The sequence below is a fragment of the Marmota flaviventris genome, chromosome X (genome assembly GCF_047511675.1).
Source record: "Marmota flaviventris isolate mMarFla1 chromosome X, mMarFla1.hap1, whole genome shotgun sequence".
NCBI lineage: Eukaryota > Metazoa > Chordata > Mammalia > Rodentia > Sciuridae > Marmota > Marmota flaviventris.
In genome coordinates, this window is record NC_092518.1 from 11518148 (window position 1) to 11532992 (window position 14845).

General features: G+C 38.3%; 1 protein-coding gene across 1 annotated transcript in view; it reads left to right on the plus strand.

Annotated features, from left to right (window-relative positions):
* Positions 1-14845, plus strand: part of Reps2 (RALBP1 associated Eps domain containing 2) — a 148048-nt gene that overhangs the window by 24098 nt on the left and 109105 nt on the right. The window contains exons 2-4 of the mRNA XM_071606892.1: positions 2721-2869; positions 5468-5594; positions 11416-11513. Of these exons, the coding sequence (XP_071462993.1) occupies positions 2741-2869; positions 5468-5594; positions 11416-11513 (354 nt within the window). The 5' untranslated portion in view covers positions 2721-2740. The remainder of the gene's footprint in view (positions 1-2720; positions 2870-5467; positions 5595-11415; positions 11514-14845) is intronic.

Consider the following 14845-nt stretch of genomic DNA (forward strand, 5'->3'; position numbering starts at 1 on the left):
AAAATTCCTCATTGGCAACCTTCCATAACAGGTATTGTCCTCCATTTAGCACAGCTTTACACATATTAGCCCAATCTGCTGGCGTCATGTTCAAGTTGTTAATGGATTCGACAATGCTTACAGTGAAGGGTGCTTGAGGACCATAGGTTGTTACAGCCTCTTTTAGCTGCTTCACTGTTTTGAAATTTAAAACATGGTAAAATCGCTGCCCTCCTGCCTCAAATACAGGGCATGTTAATATTTGAGATCTTGTCTCAGGATCCCAACTATCAACTGCGGGGGTTGGGGACCTCCCAGCATATGGAGGTGGCCTTGTTAGTTGGACACTTACGTCCTCTGGTGATAGAAAGGTGTTAGTAGCAGTCTCCTGTAGAGGTGGTGCTGTTGGTTGGACACTTACACCCTCTGGTGATAGAAAGGTGTTAGTAGCAGTCTCCTGTTGTAACTTCCCCCCTGATGGCTTTTTCTGTTTTACACTTTCTTTCTCTGTCTGACTAGCTTGAGAGGCCTTCTCTTTTACTTGAATCTTTTCCTCTGTCTGACTAACTTGAGAGACCTTCTCTTTTACTTGAATCATTTCCTCTGTCTGACTAACTTGAGAGAACTTCTCTTTTACTTGAATCAATATGTCTTCTCCTTCCTCTACCATTGTCTGAACTGAAGGCTTTGGACTAAGCAAACAAGATACGAACGTCCACAATGGCAATGTGCCAACTGGCAGAGTCCCTGGGCTTTTCTTTTCTATTCTTTTTAAATCTTCACCATGATGGTTCCATTGTGATATATTTAACAACTCCTCCTTAAAAAGCCATGGGCTACATTTTTGTATTGTATCAACGTATGCCCTGACTGTTCTTGATTTTACTGAGATGCCTCCTTCCTCTAACAATTTACTTAACACTCTTTCAGTTTGTTTTTTACTAATTTCTGATCCCATATTTCTACTATAATACAACCCAACAAGATGACGCCAAACAAAACCGAGACAGAATGAAATAAAAAGGGAACAACAAAAAGTCATTATAGCCTTTCTATCCTCCTGACATGTGCATCCGTCCTTTCTCCCTATCTGTTCCTCAGACGTAAATAGTTTTTCCTCAGATGTGAGCGGTTTTTCTTCCGTCTCACTCATCTCCAGGGACAGGCAACTTAAAACAAAAGTGAAGCAAAATAAAAGAGGAATCTTAAAATGGCTACCCATCCTCTCGCCCTGCCCTCAGGGGCGAGCAGTTTCACTTACCCTCAGTCGCTCCCCGTGCGAGCCACCAAATGCCGCAGTCTGGCTGGGCACAATCAGGAGCCACTTGTCAAAAGAAACTAACTTTATTTTTAGAACCACACACGCCAAACAAAACAGCCTCTCAGGAAAAACCCTCAGAGCCTCAACTGCCACCACCTTTTTTTTTTTTTTCTGCTTCCTGAGGGTCACAGAAACAAAAATGTGTGCTAGGCTGAACTAGAGAGACTGTAAACTGGCAGAGAGAAGCAGGGATGACATGATGGAAAGAGTTTTGGATTGGAATCAGAAGGTCTGGGATTCTGTGACTAGCTACATGAATTTGGGCAAGCCATTTAACTTCTCTGAACCATTGTTTTCTTGCCTCTTTTAACATACAGTCACAGTGTCCTTTAGGGATGTTATGAGCTTCAGTAAGAACACGAATATAAAATCTGTTTGGGAAATTAATTCCTGTGTAAATGCAAGATGACATGGCTAATGGATAGTAACAAAAAAAAATTTTTTTTTTTGTATAGACAAATAGAGATTGAATATGAAAGTTCCTTAAAGAATTTCATTGAGTTCATCTATTCCTCCCATGCTCCCGCTCCCTATCCCACTACGAATCAGCCTCCTTATATCAAATAAAACATTTGGCATTTGGTTTTTTAGGAAGGGAGGGGGCATGGGGTAATTAATGGTGATGGAATGTGATGATCATTCCTATCCAAAGTACAGGTATGAAGACACGAATTGGTGTGAATATACTATGTATACAACCAGAGATATGAAAAATTGTGCTCTTTATATGTAATAAAAGTTGTAATGCATTCTGCTGTCATATAAAAATAAAAAAAATTACATAAAAAAGAATTACATTGAGTGAAAAATTGTTCTACCCAGTAAGTTTGCCCTAGGAATAGGAGACCTTGATGTAGAGTCCTGGTTAAGGACCAGCTTTCTTGGGTTCAAAACATGGCTCATTCAAAGATGAAGCTTTGTGATCTTGGGGACACTTTTGAGCTCTTTCATGCCAGTTTTCATATCTATAAAGGGTATTGATAATGATAGCTATATCTTACAGAGTTTCTGTGAGGATTAACTGAGTTAATATTTGCAGTTCCTGAACACTGCATTTGGCATATTTGAGCATTGTGTAAGTTTTACTTGATACCATTTGTCACTTACTGTATTTATACAATGTCATATCTTTTTTTTTCCTTGGCACTGAACTATAGGACGAAATAGGAGGTCATTCCTGAATTTGTTTTGCAATGATTCAACAGCATTGAAAGGTGTTAAGCCAGAATACCTTGGTTAAAGTCATAGCATTTTTCTATCATGATATTGTTATGAATCCTCATTGTGCCTAATTGAATCTATATTTGGTGTTCTGAATTTTTTCCTCAAAAATGATTCATCTTTTTGGCCATTGAATTCCCCTTTTTTTGCAGTTTTAAATTAAAGCCTCACTTGAGCTTCTCTCTTTTTGGTCCTAAAGAACTGCCTCTGCCTCGCTTTATGATGTCAAAGAACGATGGCGAGATGCGATTTGGGAACCCGGCTGAGCTGCATGGAACTAAGGTTCAGATTCCATATTTAACCGCGGATAAAAATTCCTTCAAAAGAATGGACGATGAGGATAAACAGGTAAACAATCCAATTAGGCATGTCCATTTGATTCCGATCCTGAAACTTCTCATAGCAGGGCCTCATGTTGGTTGTTAAGCTTCCAGCAAATCTCACCATCTGGAACACAATTATAGACTTGGAAGTGAGCCAGTAAAGTTTCCTTGTAGCAAGAAAAAGAGTGTGACGCATAGGAATTACCATGAGTCACCCAGGGGCCCTTTAGAGCCTACTTAAGTGTAGAATTGTATCTAAAATAAGGCTACTGATTTAATACATTTATTTGCTTTCTCTAGGTCATCAGTTTTCTTACTGGGTTCTTTGAAATGTAGCTTCTAGGAGTTAATAGGCCCTTTCTTCCAAAAAAGAAGTCTGGAGAAAAGGTTTTGCTGGGTAATATGTTTGGAGAATGCAGTTTCTTATCTCATTTTGGGGGGAAAGTTTTAGCTCTCAGTCTTGGAAATTCATAGTGCATGTTGGCACATTACAGACCCTAAGAAGTACTGCTGTGAAGAGACCTGGAGATCTGTGTTTACTATGTTCCTTACACCAGGGAATCCTTTCAAGGGGACATGTTTGGAATGCCATCTTGAAGAGTGCTGCTATTACCCATTTAGCAGGTTTGGAACCAGAATAGGGAGAATGGGCTTTTAAAATTAGGCCACTAATTGCAATAGTCAGATGTTAATTGGTAGAGACAAAAATATGAAATCTCAGAAGAATGGGCCTATTAAGAAGAGATAAATAGTCTACACATGAGTAAACCCTGAGGACACCAAGGCAAGAGCTCATATTTCTGATAAGGAATCTGAACCACATAGAGAAGTCAAATTATATTTGACATAGTGTTTTCTACATGTTAAAGAAATATGGTATATTTTAGGAAGACTTGAATCAAAAATTTTAAATTTAATGGACATTAAAGGATTATATCGGAGGATTAACTTATGGCTCACCTTGATGATGTTGAATATCTGAGGCATTGCTGCAGAAATATTATATTTATAGTTAAGGGAGCTGTAGCACATCCTGTTAATTGCATCTACTATTGCTTCTGACACATTTTAAACTAGCTCTTCAAGGATATATTTTAAAAGGGTGGTGTAGGAATTTCTAGTCAATATTTTTTGACATGTTTCCCTGCCAACATTTGGAGAGGAATGAAGATCCCCAATCACACAGTGGTTGATACCAAGGGAAATTTCCAGGCCTGGTCCCCTGGCTGTGTGAATGAAGGCTTATCCTTTCACTTGAGGCTGGGGTCATAACCATTCTCTGGGTATGAGCATACACTTCAAAGCAAATATATCCCTCCCCCCTTTTTTAAAAAAAGTATTTGTTCAGTAGCTCAGATTGTATATATCTCTTTAGACTAAGGAAGCCAGTAGTCTCTGTGTTTTGAAAAAAAAAAAAAACAAAACACTGTTCCCTTATTATTTGGGTATCACAAAGTTACTACTTTATTGGTAGTGTTTGAGAGAACAAACAAACGAACAAAAACAAAAAAAAAAAAAAAAAGAGGAGGAGGAGGAAACCCAGCATCATATCAGGTTGTTCACCTTGCCTAGGGTCCTATATCAGGTTCATATTCGAATTGGGATTCAAATTATAGCTTGTGAAGGCTTCATCCTAGTATTTAGGAGAAGTCTAGTCAGAGTGGTTTAGCAGTAATGTATTGTTTGCAGTCTCTTAGTGTAAAAGAAAGTAAAAATGCTAACATTTTACATTGGCAGAGTAAACTCCAAGAATATTTAGCATTAAGGATTTAAAATATAAATTTAAAATAGAAGGGAGATCAGTGGAGTCAAGGAAGAGAATAGAAGGGGAGGGTTAGGGTTAGGGTTAGATAGGGAGGAACAGTAGAGTGAAATTGATCAAGTTATGCTATGTGCGTATATGAATATACCAATGTGAATTTCACTTTTAATATCTATAAAGTACCAATTTAAAAAACTATAAATAAATAGAAGGAATACCAATAGAGTAGAGAAAGGGGAACAGGGGGAGGGAGGAGGGAAGGGAAAGAGGAAGGAACTACTCGAAACTGAGCTGAAGCAAATTATATTCCATGCATGTGAGATTATGTCAAAATGAACCCCAATAGTATGTATAACTATAATGTCTATAATGAACTAATTATATATATATATATATATATATATATATATATATATATATATATATATATTTTTTTTTTTTTTTCATTATTCACATTTGCTGGAAGACTTGATAAGTGTAAATCCAGGAAATAGAAGTCTTTATTAATGAATGAACATTGAATCTATCCACAAAGAAATCACAATTGGGGAGAATGAATGTTATTTCATATGGTCAGTGTCTTTCATTTTTTTAAAGGAAAATATTATTAGAATAACTGAAAGAATTTCAGGCTTGTTTTAATGATTTAAGTAACACAGGTGAGACTTTGTTCTCTGAGAGACTTTTGAATCCTCAGACACTGCCTTTTAACCTTGCTGCATTTTTTTGAGGAAACATTTCTCCCATTTGTTAAATTAGCCGGGTCACTGGCCGTAGAGTTGTGCTCTGCTTCCTAACCGCAGCTCAGAATGCCAGTCTTCTCAAGTGGTTGCCTCTGAACTCTGCTCTGGTTCTTTGAAGCAGGAAGCACAGTCTCCCACGATGTCACCCCTCGCCTCCCCTCCTTCTTCCCCGCCTCATTATCAGAGGGTGCCCTTGAGCCATGGCTACAGCAAACTGCGGAGCAGCACAGAACAGATGCATCCAGGTAAGCTGCAACCTGGGGGTCAGCTGTCCCAGGCAGTGTCTTAGAGGTTTTTGAATCTACCAGGCAGCAGTGCTACCAGCTGCTTAATTTCCTGATTTAATTACTCTTGTCTTTGGAAACATGGCTCAATTTAATTTTATATTTTCAAGCAAGGATTTTTTGTTTTTGTTTTTGTTTTTGTTTGAAAATGAAATTAAATATATCTCAGTAATGGTTTGTTTCCTGTCCTAGAAACTCATTCATCTTTAGACTTGTAAACAACTATTTATATGGTATAACCTTTCATATACAGATTTTGTAAAATAGGAGCATAGCATGCTAAAGGTTTTTGGTTTGGGGGAATAGTTATTCCTTTTTGCAAACATATCAAACATTTTTTATATAATAGCTGCCTTTATGAAATTTCTTTAAAATGTAGCTATGCAAAAGCAAAGGATTTGATCCACCCTTTAAAGACTGAGCACATAAGTGAAAATATTGAGCTCTTATGTTTTGGAATAAAAATAAAGGAAATGCTAGGGAAAGGATTTTACTGAAAAGCATGCAATACACACAATTGTGGGGCTGCCTGCTTGCTCACATTTATGCTCTGCTGGCTATGTTAGTGGTAAAATATGTTAGTTGGTTCTGAGGATGACTTGCAAAGTTGGCTGCCTGGACTGTAATGTTTAAAGCTCCATAAATTCACCGTAGCATCTTGTCCTTCTAGGGTTTAGGCTCCCAGTTTTACGATAGGACCGATGTAAGGTATTTTTGAATTGGCTGTCCTATAGCCCCCTCCCCCTTTTATTTGGTGGGCAGTGACTGAAAATGACCCAGTTTCTGTGGGATTTTTTGCTGCATTGAAAACAGTAGGGCTTCCTGAGGGTCACAGAAACACAAATGTGTGCTAGGCTGAACTAGAGAGACTGTAAACTGGCAGAGAGAAGCAGGGATGACATGATGGAAAGAGTTTTGGATTGGAATCAGAAGGTCTGGGATTCTGTGACTAGCTACATGAATTTGGGCAAGCCATTTAACTTCTCTGAACCATTGTTTTCTTGCCTCTTTTAACATACAGTCACAGTGTCCTTTAGGGATGTTATGAGCTTCAGTAAGAACACGAATATAAAATCTGTTTGGGAAATTAATTCCTGTGTAAATGCAAGATGACATGGCTAATGGATAGTAACAAAAAAAAATCACTTTCCTGAAACTTGAATATCCCACTGGTGTTGAAAACTCAACAGGACTAAAAATTCTTCATTATCCTCTTATCGTTTCCCTTGTCTGATTTCTCTATTTTTAGAAGTAGGTCTTTTTTCTCTTTCTAATATTATTTGAGCTTTGGAAGTTGGTTTTAAATTCATAGGTCAATTTGATTTTCTTATACTGAGTCAGCCTGTTGCTAAGTTCTACCTTCTATATTATTTAAAAAACTTGTCTGTACTCTTATTTCTTGCCCCATCCTTTCATTCCATTCAAATTGGGCTTCTAAGTTGCCCAGTGCCAGCAAAACATCCTGCTTCTTTCTGGACTTTTAGCAGCCTATGCTAAGGCTGTCCATGCTTCCATGCCTCTTTATACTTTTTAAAAAATTATTCTTATACTTATATATGACAGCAGAATGCATTATAATTTTTATTACATATACAGAGCACAATTTTCATATCTCTGGTTGTATACAAAGTATATTCACACCATTTGTGTCTTCATACGTGTACTTTGGATAATAATGTCCCTCACATTCCACCATCATTTCTAACCCCATGCCTCCTCCCTTCCCCTCCAACCCCTCTGCCCCATCTGGAGTTCATCTATTCCTCTCATGCTCCCTCTCCCTCTCCCACTATGAATCAGCCTCCTTATATCAGAGAAAACATTTGGCATTTGGTATTTTGGGTTGGCTAACTTCACTTAGCATTATCTTTTCTAACTCCATCCATTTACCTGCAAATGCCATGATTTTATTCTCTTTTATTGCTGAGTAATATTCCATTGTGTATATATGACACATTTTTTAATCCATTCATCTATTGAAGGGCATCTAGGTTGGTTCCACAGTTTAGCTATTGTGAATTGTGCCGCTATAAACATTGATGTGGCTGTGTCCCTGTAGTATGCGTTTTTTTTTTTTAAGAGAGGAGAGAGAGAGAGAGAGAGAGAGAGAAATTTTAATATTTATTTTTTAGTTTTCAGCATGTGGTGCTGAGGATCGAACCCGGGCCGCATGCATGCCAGGCGAGCATGCTACTGCTTGAGCCACATCCCCAGCCCCTAGTATGTGGTTTTTAAGTCTTTTGGGTATAGATGGAGGAGAGGGATAGCTGGGTCAAATGGTGTTTCCATTCCCAATTTTACAAGAAATCTTCATACTGCTTTCCATATTGGCTGCACAATTTGCAGTCCCACCAGCAGTGTATAAGTGTACCTTTTCCCCCATATCCTCGCCAATACTTGTTGTTTGTCTTCATAATAGCTGCAATTCTGATGGAGTGAGATGAAATCTTAGAATGGTTTTGATTTGCATTTCTCTAATTGCTAACGATGGTGAACATTTTTTCATATATTTATTGATTGATTGTATAGAAACAATCTGTGAGGTGAATAGAGAGCCTACATCTTGGGAGTAAATTTTTACCCCTCATGTATCAGAGCACTAATCTCTAGGGTATATAAAGAACTCAAAAAGTTAAACACACACACAAAAACAAAACAAAACAAAACAAAACCCCCAAATAACCCAATCAGGCCAAGGACCTGAACAGACACTTCTCTTTATACTTTTTAAGTGAGGTAAAATTTATACATGATAAATGCACAGTTTTGGGTGGGGGGTATTGGGGATTGAACCTAGGGGTGTTGAACCATTCAGCCACATCACCAGTCCTTTTTCTTTTCTTTTCTTTTTAATTTTGAGACAGGATTTCACTAACTTACTAAGGGCCTTGCTAAATTGCTGAGACTGGCCTCAAACTTGCTATACTCCTGGTTTAGCCTCCCGAGTCACTGGAATTATAGGCATGTACCACTGTGCCTGGCAAAATGCACACATTTTAAATCATCAGTTTGAGTTTTAACAGATGAATATGCCTATGTAACCACCACTTAAATAAAAATACATTTCCATTATAGCAGAGATAACCTCTCCAGTCACTGCCTACTCCCCAATGCAAGGACAGTTTTTTTTTTTTTTTTTTGAGAGAGAGAGAGAGAGAGAAAGAGAATATGAATGAATGAGAATTTTAATATTCTTTAGTTTTCGGCGGACACAACATCTTTGTTTATATGTGGTGCTGAGGATCGAACCCGGGCCGCACGCATGCCAGGCGAGCGCACTACCCTTGAGCCACATCCCCAGCCCGCAAAGACTGTTTTGATTTTGTTACACCATCTTGCCTCTTCTAGAACTTCATGCAAATGGTAACATACAGAATGATTGTATTCATTTGTGTCTACTGGCCTTCCCTCAGCATAGTGGTTGAAATTCACTCCTATAGTGATACTGGTAGTTCCTTTTGTGTTATTATTCAGTAGATTCCAAAATGTGACTATATTACAATTTGATGGTCATTCTCTGGATGGACATTTGACTTGTTTCCCAGTGTTTGGCTGTTATGAATAAGGATACTATGAACATTTTTTGCATTAATCTTTTTGTGACATATACTGTTATTTCTCTGGCACATAGTAGTGGAATCTCTAGGTCTTAGCATCATAAGTAAGAAACTGGCAGAGTTTTAGTTTGATAGTAAACTTTGGAGTGATGAAATCTTAAGTTTTTTTTTTTTTTTAAATAGTTCTTCCTTTGGAGAAAGATGGTACTTCTCTTTCCTTCCTAAACCTCCTATAAAGTGATTGAAGAATTACTTTGTTTGCATTGAATTGAATGTTTTGGGTTTCATTTGGGAGCAAAGCAAGCCAATACAATAAATAACCCCTACCTTTTAAGTTCCTGAGTTCAGGTCCAATTGAGAAATGAGCCAGAAGTCAGACTGATCTGATGATGACCTGAATATCACTTTACACAGCTGACTGGAATATATGTCATAGCTATGTGGCCTGATGGACTTCACTCATATTTAGTCATAGGCAGGGTTGGTGAGATCAGGCTTTCCATACAGTAGGAAGAGGAAATCTACCTTCAGAATGACACCCCCTTCCCTGACTTCATGCCACTGAGTCCTCATCTAGGCCTCCTGATGAAAATAACCTCTCCCTCCCTCCCTCTCACTTTGTATCTTCCTCCCTCCAAGGGAACACCTTGTAGGTGAGGGACTGGAGGTGAAGGCCAGATAGTGGTTTCCTTCCTCACATCTCCCGCTGGCAAATAAGAGCCTCTTCCTTCTAATGTGAAGCACATGGAACTCATGGGCTTTGCCTCCCTGGTCAACTTTATGACCACTGTGATTCCAACCATGCTATGGTTAATTGTTTAAAATCGTTTGGCAAGCTAGACACTATGGTGCATGCTTGCAATCCTAGAGACTCACAAGTTTGAGACCAGACTTGGCTACTTAGTGAGATCTGTCTCAAAATAAAATAAATAAAGAGATGGAGGTAAAGCTCACTGGTTCAGTCCTCAGTACCATTTAAAAAAATCTTTTGGCAGAGTGCAGTTGGTATTAAGTGTTGAAGTCAGTATTCAATCAACATGAAATAACTTACAAAAAATCCTACTTGTCACAAGGTAATGCCTGTCTACCAGCTGACTTTGCAATTTGAATTATGTGCTTTCAATATATATTTCTTTTTCAGTTTTTCTATTTGTATCCATTCTTTGTAGGTTCTGAAAATCTACTTAAGGATTTTCCAGGCAATCATTTTGATATTTTTATATGTTATAATATTGCTTTCTAGTTGCTAGGAAGAAATATAGAAAGCAGATGTGAGCCCAATAGTGTTTTGTTTTTGATGTACTGTTGTTATACCTTCTTTATTTTAGAAAGAACAGTGGTAAACTGATCCCATAAGAGGCTGCTCTGCTCTCTATCTAATTTTATTTATAAGTAAACTAAAGAAAGAAAGTATTTTATGTATTTACATTCTTTCCAGAACTTGGACTGTTAACCCACAGAGATGAGAAATAGTTTCAACTTGGGTGAGAATTGCTCCTTTCTGTTGGAGCTGAATACTACCTGGTTATGTTGAACCATCTTCCTGCCACATTGACAAGGTTATTATTAAGTGTTCTGGAAACAAAAGAAGTAAAAAAAACATTATTTTTTGGGCCTTACAAACTTTTTTTTAAAGGTAGTGAAATCATTTTTGAAGTTTGGCTACTGAATAGCAGAATAGTATAAATATAAAATACATTTATTCATTTTTGTATTTTATTTGGTTTTGTCTTCTGTATTATACAGAAGGAAGACAGTGCCATTTATTTAAAAAAAATAAATGGTAATGTTGATTTTTAGTATTCAAAATGCATATTGATTTTCTTCAGGGTTGGATGGTGAATAGAAGACATTTAAACAGGGGCATATATAGAATTTACCTCATCTAGAATTTGGACACTTTTAACATGGCACTTTTCTAGCTACTCTTTTTTTTTTTAATCACAATTAAAGTTTTCACTATTTCAGCTACACACTTTATTCCTTAATGTTAACCTGATATAAATATTTTTCTGCTTTAGTGTGAATTCATTGGATGTCTTTAGACTATTTAGTGAAATTGTGCCCAAGAATTCATCTGTCCTAGGTGGCCCTTTGAGCCTCTGCTCTAATTCCTTTGCCAATTCTTCCCTGAAAAGCAGATGCTATATCAGTTTAAATGTGAAGTCATAATTTTTGGATGGAATTGTTGCATACCATGCTAACTTTCTCTCCTGCTCTTTCAGCTCCTTATGAAGCTAGACAGCCCCTTGTCCAGCCTGAGGGACCCTCATCTGGGGGTCCAGGAGCCAAACCCCTTCGGCATCAGGCTTCCCTTATCCGGGTAAGTAATGATGTAGGGCTCTGCCAGTGAAAGAGTGGAGACAAGCTTTGAATTTTGGGGATGTGGCTTTTTTTTGGGGGGTGGGTACTGGGGATTGTACTCAGGGGCACTCGACCACTGAGCCACACCCCTAGCCCGATTTTGTATTTTATTTAGAGACAGGGTCTCACTGAGTTGTTTAGTGATTTGCCATTGCTGAGCCTGGCTTTGAATTCGCAATCCTCCTGTCTCAGCCTCCTGAGCCACTGGGATTACAGGTGTGCACCACATCGCCTGGCTGGGGATGTGGCTTTTTAATGGGCCCTCTTTTACCCTGCAGGGAAGATATATAACTACCTCCATGCACAAATACTGCATTTCTTGTTCTGTTGCTTGTATATTTTCTATCGTGTTTATTTCTACTCCTCTTCATTGTCTTTAGATAAACCAGGGTAGTCCTTGATTTTTGTTCTCAATCTTTAGATATAAAGCATCCTTCTGCCTTTATCTGCTTAATCATTAGGTAACTCTTTCAAGGAAAGCTTTACTTTTTCTAAAGCAGCCTGTTTTGTCTATACCTTTTCTTTGTTATAATTAATTCAGTACATAATTGTTTTCCATTTGTTTTGTGCCTCCAATTATAAAAGGCAGCAGTACTTCCATATTCTTTCACTGCCTAGGACAATGCCATTTGGAGAATAGTTATTTTGCAAGTGGCAGAAACTACAGTTTTTATATGTCAGATACAAAAGAACAGGTGATATCTCAGTTTTTCCTGGCCACATTACAGTTTTAGACAGCTTCAGCTTTTCCAGTGTTTTCCATTGGATAAAGAGCTCTTATTTTTTTTCTATGTCTGCAGCTGTTGTCTTGTGAAGTAGCTGACTCCTGTGGTGAAGTCGTTTTCTCAAAAGAATGATGTGTGTGTGCCTGTGTGTGTCTGCTTGCAGAGGATAAATTACAAAAAATATGTTTATTGTTTAACACTAAATACAAGAGGAAGTGGGGTGGTTTGTGTAACATTTCAATTGTATAATTCAGGAAGAAGGATCATTTATTCACAGAGAGTTCTACTTAAAATAGAAGAGTAATGTTGGACATTCTCATAAAGAAGTGGACTATTAGATTGGAAGTCTGAGGAAGATCCTGGAGTTCACTGAGTCCCTTCTGGGGATGGGACCTTGTGTTAGGCATGGTGCAGTAGTTGATCTTTTAAAGTGGTACTCTGTGTATAAAGAACTTTCTTAAAGATAATAATTCAGCCATGTGTGATATATTTAGCGCTTCCTATAACCATAAGCTCTAGGTACTGCTCTATTAATGAGTTGACTTTGGCTGAGGTCAAGCAGCTCATTGAAGGTTTTATTCATTGGTAGTAAGTATCAGAGCCAGAATTATTAAAAAATATTTTTTGTTGTAGACGAACACACAGTATCTTTATTTATTTTTATGTGGTGCTGAGGATTGAACCCAGGGCCTCACACATAGGAGGCAAGCACTTTACCGCTGAGCTACAGCCCCAGCCCTGGAGCCAGAATTTGAGTTGAGGCCTGTTCAATGTGAAAACCTGCCCTTTGAGTCAGGCACAGTGGTGCATGCCTGTAATCCCAGGGGCCTGGGAGGCTGAGGCAGGAGGATCACAAGTTCAAAGCCAGTTTCAATAAAAGTGAGGCACTAAGCAAGTCAGTGAGACCCTGTTTCTAAATAAAATACAAAAAGAGCTGGAGATGTGCCCCAGTGGTTAAGTGTCCCTGAGTTCAATCCCTCGTACTCCCTCCACCAAAAAATCTGCCCTTTGAAATAATTTGCCCATTAAGAGTTCTATATTATAAGAAGGCTAGGTTCTAAAGTTGCTTTATAAATAAACATTGGGTATAGTAAAAAAGCATCCTTTTAGCGAGCATGTGTTGTGCTTATTATGGATCCTATAGCTTCACACATGTCAGACAAATGCTTTACCACTGGGCTACATACACAGCCTAAAAAGTGTTCTTTTTAAATTATTTTTTTGTATTTGTAGATGGACAGCATGCCTTTATTTAATTAGTTTATTTTTATGTGGTGCTAAGAATTGAACCCAGTGCCTCACATGTACTAGGTAAGCACTCTGCCACTGAGCTATAGCCCCAGCCCCTAAAAAGTGTTCTTGAAAATTCTTTTTTGGTACCACATTGGGAAATTAAGATGCCATTCTCTCCCAAGGCCAAACAGCTCAATTTTACCCCCAACTTGGAACAGATAGTTGTTTCTTCAGCTGAGCCCCAGATGTAGTAGTTGGCTGCATTTAGAGATCTTGTGGTACAAAAATATGTGCTTCTAAACACCAGATTCCCATCCATTGTAGAGACATATTTATGTTGGGGAAGGTATTGGAGGCACTGGGATTCATCCCTAGACTTTCCAGGTTATGATTGTGCAGGTTCCTGCAGAGTATATTCTGGTTATGTGGAGACTAGATCTTCAATGGTTACGATGATGATCAGACAAGCAGTGAATCCTGAGCTTTGTAGTGCTAGGACAGGAGTTCCCAAATGCCTTCTACCAAGCCCCTGGAAGGGATGGCCATGAGCACTTACTTGGATTGGTGCCTTCTGACTTCTCTTTTGATCTCTAGGTACTCCTTTCTGCTGATAAACATGCTTCTTGAGCCTTTCACTGAATTAATATTTAGAGACACCTGTTAAGTGCTGCTCAGGTACTGTGTTGAGGATATAAAAATGAGGTCTAACACTAGCAGTCCCTGCCCTTATAGAGCTTACAGGCTATTGGAGGAGATGTTCATTAACCAAACCATCACAAGGTAAATATATAATTATTGATGGGCCTAAGTAAACTCCTCTTATTAACAGCAATGTCTTTGAGCCCCTAGGTCAAAATTACAGCAGGATAATAAGATGAACAAACCAGCACCTGCAAAAGTGTGAAGTAGAGCAAAGAGACCCCAGCAACAGTTATGATATGTGATGTGAACACAAATTATACTGTGCTTCTAGGATGAAAAATGGGGGTAAGGTATGACCTAGCCTGGACAGACAGGGACTGATCAAGGAAGGCTTCGATAGGGGAGTAACATTTGAGTTGAAATGAGAAGGATACAGAGGTGTTCACCAGAACAGTGAATGGGGAACAGGCTAGAAGACAGAATTGCCTATACAAAGACATTTTCCATATGCTTAGCATTTTGTACACATTAACAATTTTGAGTTAATTACTGTTATCCCATTTTTAAAAAGGTAACAAAACCTGAGGTTTTAAATACTTAAGGTTTGCCCATGGTCACAGTTAGGAAGTTGTAGGATCAAAGTTCAGATATTGGATACATATCATTCTCTGCACTGATTGTTGGTTTCCGA